The sequence below is a fragment of the Alosa alosa genome, chromosome 3 (assembly GCF_017589495.1).
Source record: "Alosa alosa isolate M-15738 ecotype Scorff River chromosome 3, AALO_Geno_1.1, whole genome shotgun sequence".
In the NCBI taxonomy this organism is placed as follows: domain Eukaryota; kingdom Metazoa; phylum Chordata; class Actinopteri; order Clupeiformes; family Clupeidae; genus Alosa; species Alosa alosa.
The window spans coordinates 37,853,522-37,868,072 of NC_063191.1; the positions used below are offsets into that span (position 1 = coordinate 37,853,522).

General features: G+C 40.5%; 1 protein-coding gene across 1 annotated transcript in view; it reads left to right on the forward strand.

Annotated features, from left to right (window-relative positions):
- The window catches only part of dop1b (DOP1 leucine zipper like protein B), a 68,275-nt gene that overhangs the window by 14,383 nt on the left and 39,341 nt on the right, over window positions 1-14,551 (forward strand). The window contains 1 exon segment of the mRNA XM_048238507.1: window positions 5,421-5,610. Coding sequence (XP_048094464.1) covers window positions 5,421-5,610 — 190 coding nt within the window.

A 14,551-nucleotide genomic window follows, 5' to 3' on the forward strand; every position in this document is an offset into this window, starting at 1 on the left:
CACTTCAGATAATTGTGTTGTCTTATCCACAACTTTTTCACCCCTTTCGGGTGAGATTAAGTCCATAGTCAAAAAAACATTGGCATGTTCTATCTAGTGACCCACAGATCGGCCTCCACTTTTTGGTGAGAGCTGACTCTTACTCCGCCAACTAATTGGCTTACAACTCTCGATCCTGGCAACTTCCCTTGCAGGAGTTGCGTTAACTGTAATGCGATGATTAAAGGCAACTCTTTTTTACATCCACGGACCGGCAAGTCTTTCTCTGTGAGGGGGAGAATCACTTGTTGCATATCCTTTGTCGTCTACTTACTGAAATGCCCATGCGGGTTCTGTTATTTTGGTAAAACAAAAAGAGAATTAAGAATAAGAATAAATGAACACAAAAGCAACATACATAATCATGACATTAAGTCATCTGTGGCAAGACACTTTAATGAATCTGGGCACGACGTCTGTACCTTGAAATTTCAAGGCATCGAGGCCTTCTGGATCTATACGCTTCAAACAGTACACCCTAATGGCTTAAATGAAGAACTGGTTTTAAATTGCTTCTTGTGATTTTCTATGATCTTTGTGTAATGCATAGGGCTGTAAATATTAATCGATTCGTATCGATGCATCGGTTATACAGCCGACTATACGATGTATCGATGCGTCTGCAAGAGTATTGATTAATGTGTTTATTTTGCCGCCTGTCTGTTAGCCTTACTTGCTATTTTCAGTATCCGCTCCAACATAAGCGTACAACCTACTCCTAAGCTGCGGGTGGCGCTAACCTCATTATTGTCTTCCACTTCACACCGCTTCACACGCGTTACTTAAGTTTCACAGTCTATCTATCACTCAGTTGAGTCTGACTTTCAAGAGCGATGGAACCGTCAGAGCGAGCTGGCAATGAAAGTGAAGTGTTACACACTCCAGTCGGCGCCAAGTCATGGGTGTGGAAGCATTTTGGCTTTAGAAAAACAGAAGGAGCAGTGGTAAGAGATGTTGCCGTTTGAGAAAGACTGTCAGTGTGAGAAGATACTGCGGCAATACGTCAAATCTATCTGCACACCTGAAAAGGTGCCATGGTATTGATTGATATTGGTGTAAAGAAAGAACACAGGCTTCCACGCCCGCCACATCACTGACAACGTTTTTTCCCCCAAAGTTGTCGAGCACTTCAAAAAGAGCAAAAAACATCACCAAAGGCATTGCGTTTTTCATATGCAAAGACATGAGGCCCTATTGCGTCGTAGAAAATGAAGGCTTTAGATACCTGCTCGAAATTCTTGAGCCGAGGTACAACATCCCCTCACTGCAACATTTCAGCGAGTCCTACATTCCGAACTTCTAAACCAAAGTTCGTGATGAAGTTATTCAGGGTATGATGAGTGCAGAGCGAGTAGCCATAACTTCAGATGGATGGACTTCGTGCACAACGGAGTCCTACATCACTGTAACGTGTCATTTCATTGACAACAAATGGCAAATGAAAAACCATGTTTTACAGACTCGTGTCTTGGGAGACACTCATTCAGGAGTTAATATCGGGCAGGTTCTGAGAAGTGCGTGTGAAGAATGGGGTATATTGGACAAGGCACCGGCTCTCCTCACCGACAACGCTTCTAATATGATCAAAGCTGGTGTAGAGGCAGGGTTATCACCACATATAAAGTGCTTCGCGCACACACTGAATCTGACAACACAAGATGACCTGAAGATTGCTGCCACAGAAAGGCTTTTAGGGCGCGTGAGAAGAATTGTGAGTTTTTTTCACCGCAGCGCAGTTGGGAACACAGTTTTGAAGGAGAAGAAAAGTTTGCTGGGGCTTCCACGCCACAAGCTCAAAGCAGACGTGAAAACCTGATGGAATAGTTCTTTCGAGATGTTGGAGCGATTTCTTGAACAACAAGCTGCGGTGATGGCGACACTTCTCGACAAGAAAGTCAGAAAAGGCTCGTGTGACGTGCACACACTCAGTGAAAGTGATCTCTTGGCTGCCGAGCAAATGGTGAGTCTGCTAGCCCCGCTAAAGGCTGCTACCACTCTGATGTGCGAGGAGAAGCAACCCATTGTGTCCATCGTCGCACCTCTCCGAATGAAGTTGTTGACGCATTTCGAATATGCACCGGATGACTCCCCCTTAATCAAAGACATGAAACGACTCATGTCTGATGATCTTAGAGAGCGATATGTGGACGAAGAACCATTCTTACTTCGAGCAGCTGCGTTGGACCCCCGATTCAAAAGCTTCCTTTCCTGGGTGATGAGAGAAGAAACCTAACCTTTGAAAATCTCGCTGAAGAAGCAGCTGAAGGAACAGAGGGTAGGTTGTTTCTCATCTTGGTTCATTTAGTGATGGTGTTTAATTTAATTTAATTTAATTTAATTTAATTTAATTTAATAGTAATACTGATGAACCCGTTGTTCCATTGAGTACTCTAGCTATTTACTAACTTTGCGTTTATGTGTTACAGAATGAGTCAGTGGCCCAGCCTGAGGAAACATCTCCTCACTCTCCTTGCCAGATTTCTATGGAGCTAAATGAGGTGTGTGGTGCAACCACTAAAGGTATGTATTCATACATTGTAGACATACTTGATATATATACATATATATCACAATAACACATGACCAATCAAGTCTTATTTTTTTTATTTCTGTGCCATTCTAGAATGCCCTCCTGTTTCCAAGAAATCAAAGGTATTGGAGGACCTTTTTGGCAACTCCTTCTGCACTGAGGACCCAGGTGTCAGAGACAAAACATCCAAAGAACTAGCCCATGATGAAGTTAGGAAGTACAGAGATGTTGCATCTTTGAGCCTAGATGGTAAGGTGTTAGATTGGTGGAGAGCTCACCAGGCTGAGTTTCCTCTCCTGGCAGACCTGGCCAAGACATACTTATGCATTCCTGGTACAAGTGTACCATCAGAACGTGTATTTAGTACAGCATGGGACATTGTGCGTTCAGAGCGTAGTGTATTGTCTTCTGAGCATGTGGACCAGTTGATTTTCTTGAAGAAAAATCTGTCAAGGAGCACCACTGAGAGTATTGAAGTGTAGAGGTCAGCCTCCATGTTTTTGGTTGTTTTGCCATAAATGGGCTGTAGGCATTATGTTCTAGACTTTTGTTACTTACTGCACACCTAAACTGTTTTTGAGTAACTGTTCTATTTGCAAGGCCCCTGCTATAGCTCAAACCATGAGCCATGCTTCTAATTACCTAAATACATCATTCTTCTAAAATGCAAATGCATTTTTTTTTATTTTGTAGTAAATGGGCTGTAGGCTTATCTAGACTTTTTGTTATTATTGCACTTTAACTGCTTTTGTGGAGTAACTGTTCCATTTGCAGTTCATCTATACTGCAGAGGATGTGTGACCAATACCTCTTGTAATGCAAATAATATTTTCAAAATTTTGTATAAAAGAAACGTGCAGGGTTGATGTACTTGAACTGTAAGCTGTAGAGGTCAGTCTTTGTTTGTTTTTTTGTTTTTTTTTAATAGTGAATAGGCTAATTGGCCATAGTAGACCTGCACTGTAAGCATTAGATTTTTTTATTTTGTTCTAATTACAATTTATCTGATTGCACTTTATTGTAAATGTAGATGCAGTAACTGTTATATTTGCCATTCTATTTGCGGTGCATTGAGCACAACTGCTATTGTGTAACATACACATTATGTGTGAATACTGTACTGTTTCTGTATTCTCAAGGCAAATTATGTATTATTTTTGTTGATTTATTTGAATCTTAAAAAAAATATCTAGTATTGAATTGCATCGTATCGAATCGCATCGCAGGGAATTCTGAAGTATCAAAAATGATCGAATCGCTGGCTTAAGAAATCAGTATCGTATCGAATCATCATGAAGGCTCCGATTTACACCACTAGTAATGCATATCTATTCACTAGGTTTAAGTGGGTTGCATGTAATGTATAGCCTATGTGGTGGGCTCTCTCTATTTTTGCATAATAGATATTTTTTTTAAAAATCAATTGCTTATAATATTAATGCATTAACACGTAGGATGCTAGAGAAGGGACTGAAAAGATGGGTGCACTATTGCCACCATCATCCTATTTTGCATGTTTGTATTTTTTGTTTAGCCTATTATTATATTTCATTTTATTTCTTCAATCAATTTATGCTGTTTAATTTGGCAACTGTTTGATAGGGTTTGCATGTGTCGATTTACTATAGTCCGATGTATTGTGTCTTTTGTGTGCCAACATGTTACACAACTGATGATGCAGCTCACCTGATGACCTCATGTGATTCACCTGTAACCCCTTAACCCCTTCAATGATAAAAAAACATTAATTTTGGTCTTCACACTACACACTGACGATGGCTTAGGCCGAAACGCGTCTGTGGACGTGGCATTAATAAATAAGTAAAGAGAAAATACTTGAGAGTGCGGTTTTTCTATTCTTAGTTGTCACTTTGTAACTCGCACCCGAAATTGTTGTGAGATTTGAAGTTGTGCACGCCTGTTCTCACTACAACAACAATTTCACTCATAGAACATTTATTTTAAAATATAATGCAACACCGATAGTGCAACAACTTACAAGCTTGGTAACGTCAATACACATAAGCTTAAAACTAAAGAGATCAGTGGGATTAATTGCCTAAAGAATACAGGCTTAGCATCCAAGTTTTACTTCAGCCTTCTACGTGATATGAAGCATATTCAAATTGCTCACGTTTTTCTTTGCTCCGCGAAATGTGTCCTCTTCGATTCCAAAATGAATCTTTACTGACTGGGCAGTGAACAGTGTAACCAGATGGTTGTTCTTGCTCTACATTGTTAGTATCTAGTTGTTTGGTAGGACTAGTATGCTCGCAGGCCCTATGACTTTAACGGTCTTGGTTTCATTAGGAAGAGATGAATTCTGGGTGGATTTGGGCCTTAGACTCATGGGGTGAGCGCTATCGGAGCCAAATTGGAGCGGAACAGAGCGGCTGCTCTGGCCTCTAAATTAAAAAGCACTCTGCGCTCCAACAAAATTCCAAAATTCCATTCCTCTCTTTCTCTCACTAACACACTCTCTCACACACACACACACACACACACACACACACACACACACACACACACACACACAAGTTTATGCCTTCCACTCTCTTTGCACTTTTGTGTTGCTATGTACAGTGGATTTAGTAGTTGCATTTAGTAGTTGTCATGTCTTTTACACACACACCCGCATATGCACACACACACACACACACACACACACACACACACATTTCTGTGTTACTATATGGAGCACTGTGTTGGGTAACAATCTGTCCCCTTCCCCTCTCTCTCCCTCCCTCCCTCTCCCTCGCTCCATCTCTCCATCTCTCCCTCCCTCCATCCCTCCCTCTCTCTCTCCATCCCTCCCTCTCTCCCTCCCCCCACCCCTACCCCTCCTCTGCAGGACGGACGCGCTGCTGTGTCGACTGGGCCATCTGGTGGGCCAGCGGGTTCTGTACGGGGCCCTGTGGGGCTCGGTGCTGGTGTGCCCGCTGGTGCGGCTGCCCGCCACCCTCTTCATCGTGTCCCACTTTGACCGCATGGCAGCACCACGCCTCCAGAGGGACATGCTGGGCACAGACTACAGGCTGGTGGTGAGAGAGAGAGGGAGAGAGAGAGAGAGAGAGAGAGAGAGATGGAGAGAGGGCGGGCAGGCCACGCCTGCAGAGAGAGAGTAATCTTTGTTTGCATGATCAAATATGTGTTGTGTGTCTAAATTTGTTTTGAGTGTATCTGTTTGTCTAGCTGTATTGTTTGTATGCATATAGGTAGACCTATATGTAATTTGTGTAGGTGTTTATATGTTGATTTTGTGAGTTTTTGTGAGTGTGTGTGCATGTGTGTACTAAGACATATGGATTCATATTTTTCAAAAATGAACATGATTACCTACAACTGTCAGTTCCTATTGGTATATCATCCAATTACATAGGATTTATTTGTTTATTTATTTTCATACTTTTGAAAAAAAAATTCAATAGTTAAAAATTTAATTTTCCTTTCCATCTCTACTTTCTTTTATTTCCTGTTTAATTTAATTGTAGTCCTACTACAAAACTCTCCTACAGTATACTTTTGTATAGATACCAATATAGATCTTAAATCCATTTAGTTAGACATCTAAATTGCAATATTCACAACCTAACTTTTCAAATTCTAAAATAGCTTTTTTTTTTAAATAAGTACTTGGGATATTCAAGGACTATTTTCCTCTGTCTTTGGTTGTAAAACAACCAACCCTGATTTTAGTATTAGTATTGAGAACATATATCATTATTCTTTAAGAGACTTGGAGAGATAAATCTGCTCATTGCCCACACAACTATATAGAAATGTCATTACCCTCACTCAAGCAAAGCCACATAAAAATGGCAGAAATTCAGGGGGTATTTTAATCTGGTTCAAAGCTGAATACGAAAACAAAATAACCCTTATCAAAAAAGGGAATTCACATTTGTGGCTCAAAATTAAGAAAGAACTTTTAAATCTTTGCCAAGACCTCTACCTCTGTGCAGTGTATATACCACCATCCACTTCCCCATATTATGATGAGAGTCTTTTTGACACTCTTGTGAGTGAAATAAATAATTTCCAATCTGTGGGAAAAGTATTACTCTGTGGTGATCTCAATGCCAGGACCGGTAAAGAAATAGACTATGTTGCCATAGAAGGTGACAATCACATATTTCTCAGAGTACAACTCTGTACAACCAAAAGTTAACACACAGAGGCAAAGTTTTGATGGTACCACCAATGCCAGTGGAACAAAACTGCTGCGATTGTGTAAAAGCCTAGGTGTATATATTGTTTATGGTAGATTTAGAGGAGATTCCTTTGGAAGATTTACATTTTCCTCTTCCCTTGGTAGCTCTGTGGTTGACTACAACATCACCGACCTCGACCCTGAACTCATAACAGCATTTATGATAATGCCACAATTACCAATTTCTGGTCATTGTCAGGCAATCCTACACCTAAAATGGCCAGATACTCAATTAGATCCTCAAATTCCTGAGCCAAACCTAATACCCCTACCTAAAACTTTCTGTTGGACAGAAGAAAAACTAGCACTATATGAAACAGTCATGCAGAATCATGACAATGAATGTAGGATTGAAAATTTCATATCGACCCAATATGAACATAATGAAACTAGTGTGAACATGGCCTGTGATCATTTAAATAATATTTTTATCAAATTGGCAAACAAATCTAATTTAAAACAAACAAATAAAATTAAGAGAAAGAAAATAAAGAAGAATGGTTTGATAGGGAATGTGATCTATCTAGGAAAAAGTTAGCTATCTAATCATAAACACCGAAACCCAAATGATATAGAAGGTAGAGAGAACTATCATCTTGAACTAAAACATTATAAACAATTATTACAAAACAAAAAGTTACAGTATGTATGAGTATATGAACAGAGAACTAAGCAAACTTGAACAATTAATAAACCAAAACACCTTTTGGTCAAATTGGAAAAAAATAACAAAAACAGATCAATTTGAAACACCAATCAAAAATGGTAATATATGGCTCTTACTTTAAAAATCTTCACCAGAACCCAGATAGTCGAGAACTCATACCTGAACAGCAAGTAATAATATCCAAACAAGAATCCTTAGAAAAAGAAACATTAAAGAATACCAAAATCCCCTGGACTTCCCCATTACAATCACAGAAATAAAAAACAAATAAAAAAACTGAAATCTGGCAAAGCTTGTGGGATTGATCGTATCTCCACAGAGATGCTGAAATTCAGCAATTTACAGATGCAAGAGGCCATAAAAAACTTTTTAATTTGACACTACAAAGCGGATTCTTCCCTACCACTTGGAACATAGGCCTTGTCACCCCTATTTTTAAATCAGGCGACAAATATGACCCAAATAATTACAGAGGCATTTGCATCACAAGCAACTTGGGGAAATTATTTTGCGGTATCATCAACAGCCGCATAATAAAATTTCTAGACAATCAAAACATTCTCAGCAAAAGTCAAATTGGTTTCCTGCCTAAATATTGAACATCAGACCACCTCTACACACTCCAGACACTAATAAATAAACACATACATCAGTCCAAAAAAGTAAAAATATTTCAAAGTCAAAGTCTGCTTTATTGTCAATTTCTTCACATGTCAAGACATACAAAGAGATCGAAATTGCGCATTGCACATATTTGCATGCTTCGTAGATTTTCAAAAAGCATTTGATCATATCTGGCATAGAGGTTTGCTCTTGAAACTTTTAGAAATTGGAATTGGAGGCAAAACTTATGATTTAATAAAATCAATGTACGAAAATAGCAAGAACAGCATTAAATTAGGAAATAAGCGAACAGAATTTTTTAAACAAAGCCAAGGAGTTAGGCAGGGCTGGAGCCTAAGCCCCACTTTATTTAACATCTACATTAATGAACTAGCCACAATGCTAGAGAATTCAACAGCACCTGGTCTAAATTTATACAACAAAGATGTAAAATGTCTTATGTTTGCAGATGATCTAGTCTTACTCTCACCTACAGAAGAAGGTTTAAGACAGAATCTATACATTTTAAACCAATTTTGCCAGATCTGGTCCTTAAAAGTAAATTTAGGTAAGACAAAAATAATGATATTCCAAAACAAAGCACGATCAACCAAAAGTAAATTTCAATTCAAATTAGGCCCTGATATCCTAGAACATACAACTAATTATACTAATACTTATTTAGGACTAACTATAAACGCCTCAGGCAATTTCAGCACAGGCATAAAAATGCTCAGAGACAAAGCTCGAAGATTGCTGGTGTAGCTGGTTGGACCACCAGCTGGATATGCTGGCGTGACCATCTGAGGAAGCTGGTCATGCTGGTTTGACCAGCCTGTCGTGTGAGATACAGCTGGTGCAAGATGGTCATGTTGGTGACCAGCCTGCCAAGCTTGACATTGTTGGTGTAAGATGGTCATGCTGGTTTGACCAACATAAGCTGGCACGGCCAGTTAAACCAGCAGTGTAGACCAGCAACACCAGCTAAAATGACCAGCTTGAGGTACGACAAGCAAAATCAGCTGAATTACCATCGTTAGGTGGGTAAACCAGTTGAAGGTATGTTTTCGCAAGAGATTTGCTGGTCTAGCTGGTCAACCATCATAGGGTGGTCAAACAAGCTGGTCAACCAGCAAACCACCTTTAGCTGGTCAGGCTGTTTTTTTCAGCAGGGAAGTATGTTGATCCTTCTGGCTTATGAAATCAGACGAAGTGACTACAAAATAATAACGTCATGTACAAAAACCAATGCTGCGCACTCATTACTCTCGTTTGAATTACTCGCGGACCCATGATCGGATAGATATGCCGTGCATGCCAGATGAAAGAGGAGACACGGAGCTATCATTTGATACCAAGTACATCCTTCTGGGTTATAAAACAGACGAAGTGACAGCAAAATACTAACTTCATATAGCTCGACTTACCTCAAGTTTTTGTCTGTTTTTTGTAGCAAAGCATGTTTATAATCCAACGCTATTGTGTGTTTCTCTATGGCAAAGAATGTTCATAATCCGGTTTTGAGATCCTACCAAATTCTTGTATGGCATCCAATTCAAGGCTCATATTGCATCCCAATTTATTTGGCAAAGAAACACCTTTTTTGCCTTTACTTTGTTCATGGCAATGCAGTAAAAGGTGGTAGAGAATCATAGGTGCAGACACCATAGGCACACACTGGCTAACACGCAAACACGGGTCAAGTCAGGTCAGATCAGTTCTGTCACAGATATGGAGCGCAGAAAGGTCATTTTTAATCATTAAATAATTTTTTTATTTCTGTAAGGCATCCCAATTTGTTTGGCAAAGAAACACCTTTTTTGCCTTTACTTTGTACATGTCAATGCAGTAAAAAGAATCATGAGTGCAGACACCATAGGCACACACAGGCTATAACACGTTAACTCGTGTCAAGTCAGGTCAGATCAGTTGGTGTCACAGATATGGAGCGCAGAAAGTTCATTAAATCACTAAATAAACAAAAATAATAATAAATCACTAAATAAAAATTGCTCAGCCTCAGAGAATTCCTCCACCATGGCAATGATATTGCCATATTCAGGACAGTCTGCCCTACACACACATGAAATGCATGTAGAGCTATGAGCTTGCTGTGGTGAGATACATGTCAAAATATAAGATTTTTTATAATACGCTTTTTATATTTTAATTCTTTAAAAAACAAAATAAAATAATCAATGCTAGTACTAATACATGAAATGGCAGATCTGGATAGCCTAGACACTGCTGAAAAGAACAATATATAATATGTGTGTGTGGCACTTACAATGACCAGAATAAATCCTTATGAATAAATGTAGTGAAAATGCCCTAAAAACAGCTAAGGGTTAAAATATACAGATTTAAAAAGTAGAATCCATGCAAAAATACTTTAAAAACAATTATTTAATAAATATTTCAGGAAAATATAAGTTCATAAAATTAATTTTATATTTCAGTATAGGCTATTCAATTTCATTATCCTAAAAACCCAGAGTCCCCCCCCATACCAGGATGGTTCGACCCAACCTGTCACATGCCACCCGCCATCACCTGTCAATCACTGTCAAAACTCAAACGGTGGAGTCGAGGTTGAAGTTTATTGGTGGAGTCGTGTTTCCAAAGTTTAATAAATTAAACACTGATGTCACAGTGCTCTGTTTTAAGTATTTTTTTCTCAACTAAAAATGCTTTGCGCTGGTTAGGGGGTACTTGGCTGAAAAAATATTTCACAGGGGGTACATCACTGAAAAAAGGTTGAGAACTACTGTCCTAGAACATACAACTAATTTTACATATTTAGGACTAACTATAAACGCCTCAGGCAATTTCAGCACAGGCATAAAAATGCTCAGAGACAAAGCTCGAAGAGCATTCTATGCAATATATAAAACTTTAAAGAAATTCCAACCCCCCATCAAAATTTGGCTAAAAATAATTGACTCCGTCATTACACCAATCCTCTTGTATGGCTCAGAAATTTGGGGTCCAGCTTTACTGCGATCAAAAAAATCTTGGGATAAATCTGTAATAGAAATCTTACACATGGAGCTGTGCAAAATCCTCCTACATGTACATAGAAGTACACCCAACCATGCCTGCAGGGCTGAATTAGGTCGTTTCCCTATGTCCCTGGCCATCACAAAAAGATCCATAAAATTCTGGATGCACTTAAAAGGTTCAGACCCTCAAAATCTAAACCATAAAGCGCTACTTGAAAATTCAACAGAACCCCATAAAGACAACCTCTTAAATTTGATTATAAACGACAATGACATTAGTGATACAAAACCAATACTACTAAAAGAAATCCACAATAACAACAAAAACGCCTATATTTCCCAATGGTTAGAAGACGCCCAACATAATAAGAAAATTAATTGTTACCTTTCGGATTAAACCGAAAATACGAACTAGCAAATTATCTGATTAAATTAAAACAACCACAAAAGTCGCTACCTAACAAAAATACAGATTGGGCGACCATAAATTACAAAATTGAAACTGGGCGGCATAAAGATCCTGGCAAGAGAGACACCAAAGAATGTGTGCTCCCACTGTGGACCTCAATGGAGGATTGAAGATAGAAAAACACTTCCTTCTGAGCTGCAACAAATATACTCTACTGAGAAATTCTTTTTACCCTAAATTTCTAGAAAAAACCCCACAATTTAAAGGTCTAGACGACAATTCAAAAATGAAAACCTTCCTAGGTGAGGAAGAATTAAAAAAAGAATATTAAAATAATTGAGTATTCTTTTTATTAAAAAGAACGAATATTAAGAATATTAAAATAATTAATATTATCTTTTATTAAATGTATTTATTACTATTATTATATTAATAATATTATATATATATATATATATAATCCTTTGATTTATGCACTGAATCCAGATACATGCTTGACACAAAGAGATACAAACAAGAGAGTCAGCTTTAATCCTATACTCAATTAGTAGCTTCATCATCCACAGTGTCATCAACACAGGAGAGAGAGAAAGTGAGAGTGAAGGAGAGGATGTGAAGGAAAGAGAGAAAGTGAGAGTGAAGGAGAGGATGTGAAGGAAAGAGAGAAAGTGAGAGTGAAGGAGAGGATGTGAAGGAAAGAGAGAAAGTGAGAGTGAAGGAGAGGATGTGAAGGAGAGAGAGAAAGTGAGAGTGAAGGAGAGGATGTGAAGGAAAGAGAGAAAGCAAGAGCGTGAAGGAGAGGATGTGTAGGACAGAGAGAAAGCGACAGAGTGAAGGAGAGGATGTGTAGGAAAGAGAGAAAGTGAGAGTGAAGGAGAGGATGTGAAGGAAAGAGAGAAAGAGAGAGTGAAGGAGAGGATGTGTAGGACAGAGAGAAAGTGAGAGAGTGAAGGAGAGGATGTGTAGGAAAGAGAGAAAGTAAGAGGAAGGAGAGGATGTAGGACAGAGAGAGAAAGTGAGAGTGAAGGAGAGGATGTGTAGGAAAGAGAGAAAGCAAGAGCGTGAAGGAGAGGATGTGTAGGACAGAGAGAAAGTGAGAGAGTGAAGGAGAGGATGTGAAGGAAAGAGAGAAAGCAAGAGCGTGAAGGAGAGGATGTGTAGGACAGAGAGAAAGTGAGAGAGTGAAGGAGAGGATGTGTAGGAAAGAGAGAAAGCAAGAGCGTGAAGGAGAGGATGTGTAGGAAAGAGAGAAAGTGAGAGAGTGAAGGAGAGGATGTGTAGGAAAGAGAGAAAGCAAGAGTGAAGGAGAGGATGTGTAGGACAGAGAGAAAGTGAGAGTGAAGGAGAGGATGTGTAGGAAAGAGAGAAAGCAAGAGCGTGAAGGAGAGGATGTGTAGGACAGAGAGAAAGTGAGAGAGTGAAGGAGAGGATGTAGGAAAGAGAGAAAGGAGAGAGTGAAGGAGGATGTGTGGGAAGAGAAAGCAAGGCGTGAAGGAGAGGATGTGGGACAGAGAAAGTGAGAGGTGAAGGAGGATGTGGGAAGAGAGAAAGCAAGGCGTGAAGGAGGATGTGTGTGGGACAGAGAGAAAGTGAGAGTGAAGGAGAGGATGTGTGGGAAGAGAAAGCAAGGCGTGAAGGAGGATGTGTGTGGGACAGAGAAAGTGAGAGTGAAGGAGAGGATGTGTGGGAAGAGAGAAAGCAAGGCGTGAAGGAGGATGTGTGGGACAGAGAAAGTGAGAGGTGAAGGAGAGGATGTGTAGGAAAGAGAGAGAAAGTGAGTGAAGGAGAGGATGTGGGACAGAGAAAGTGAGAGTGAAGGAGAGGATGTGTAGGAAAGAGAGAAAGCAAGGCGTGAAGGAGAGGATGTGAAGGAGAGAGAAAGCAAGGCGTGAAGGAGAGGATGTGAAGGAGAGAGAGAAAGCAAGAGAGTGAAGGAGAGGATGTGAAGGAGAGAGAGAAAGCAAGAGCGTGAAGGAGAGGATGTGAAGGAAAGAGAGTTACTGTCACACCGTGCCTGGAAAGTCAGACTAATAAAGTGGCACTGAATGGGCAGTTGCGTGTTTGAGAGCGTGCCAGTGTGGTCATCAGGGTGCAGATGAGAGGCACATGAGAGGGTTATTATGAGGGCTGCCGTGGCGATGATGATGATGTGGTCATGTGTTTGGGCAGATGCAATGAGTCTAATGAAATGAGGGACGCTGAAGTTGATATTCAGCATTTGAGTCTCCTCAGCTCTGAAGCAGTGAGGGGAGGAGAGGGGAGGAGAGGGGAGGAGAGAAGAGGAGAGGAGAGGAGAGGAGAGGGGGATGAGAGGAGGGAGGAGAAGACAGGAGAGGTGAAAGGAGGAGAGGAGGGAAGGACCGGAGAAGAGAGGAGAGAGGAAGAGAGGAGAAAGGAGGAGAGGAAAGGAGAGAGGAGGGGAGAGGAGAGGAGAGGAGAGGAGAGGTGAGGTGAGGAGGAGAGAGGAGAGAGGAGAGGAGGAGAGGAGAGAGGAAGAGGAGAAAGGAGGAGGAGGAGAGGAAGGAGAGGAGAGGAGAGAGAGGAAGGAGAGGAGGAGGAAAGGAGAGAGGAGGAGGAGGAGGAGGAGAGGAAGAGGGAGGAGCACATATTCACCTCCAGCCAATCAAATGGTTGTGGCCACGCCAGTCAGTAGAGGCATGTGAAATTAGAAACCACAGAATCGGTGACACTAGAGAGCAGGACGAGGAGAGGAGAGGGGCTACACATTCAGCTGACCGGTCTGACCCCAACTGCTCTCTGCCTGCAGTGCAAAAATAGGACACAGTGTGTGTGTCCGTGTGTCGGTGTGCATATTTGTGTGTGTTTGTGTGTGCGTATGTTTACTTAGCTTTGTTAGTTGTTCTGATAAAGACTGCATAGCAGCTGTTAACTTCCTCTCTACCCTCTCTCTCTCTCTCTCTCTCTCTCTCTCCCTCTCTCTCTCTCTCCTCTCTCTCTCTCTCTCTCCCTCTCTCTCTCTCTCCTCCCTCCCTCCCTCTCTCTCTCTCCCTCTCTCTCTCTCTCCCTCTCTCTCTCTCTCTCTATCTCTCTCTCTATCCCTCTCTCTCTCTCTCTCTCTCTCTCTCTCTCT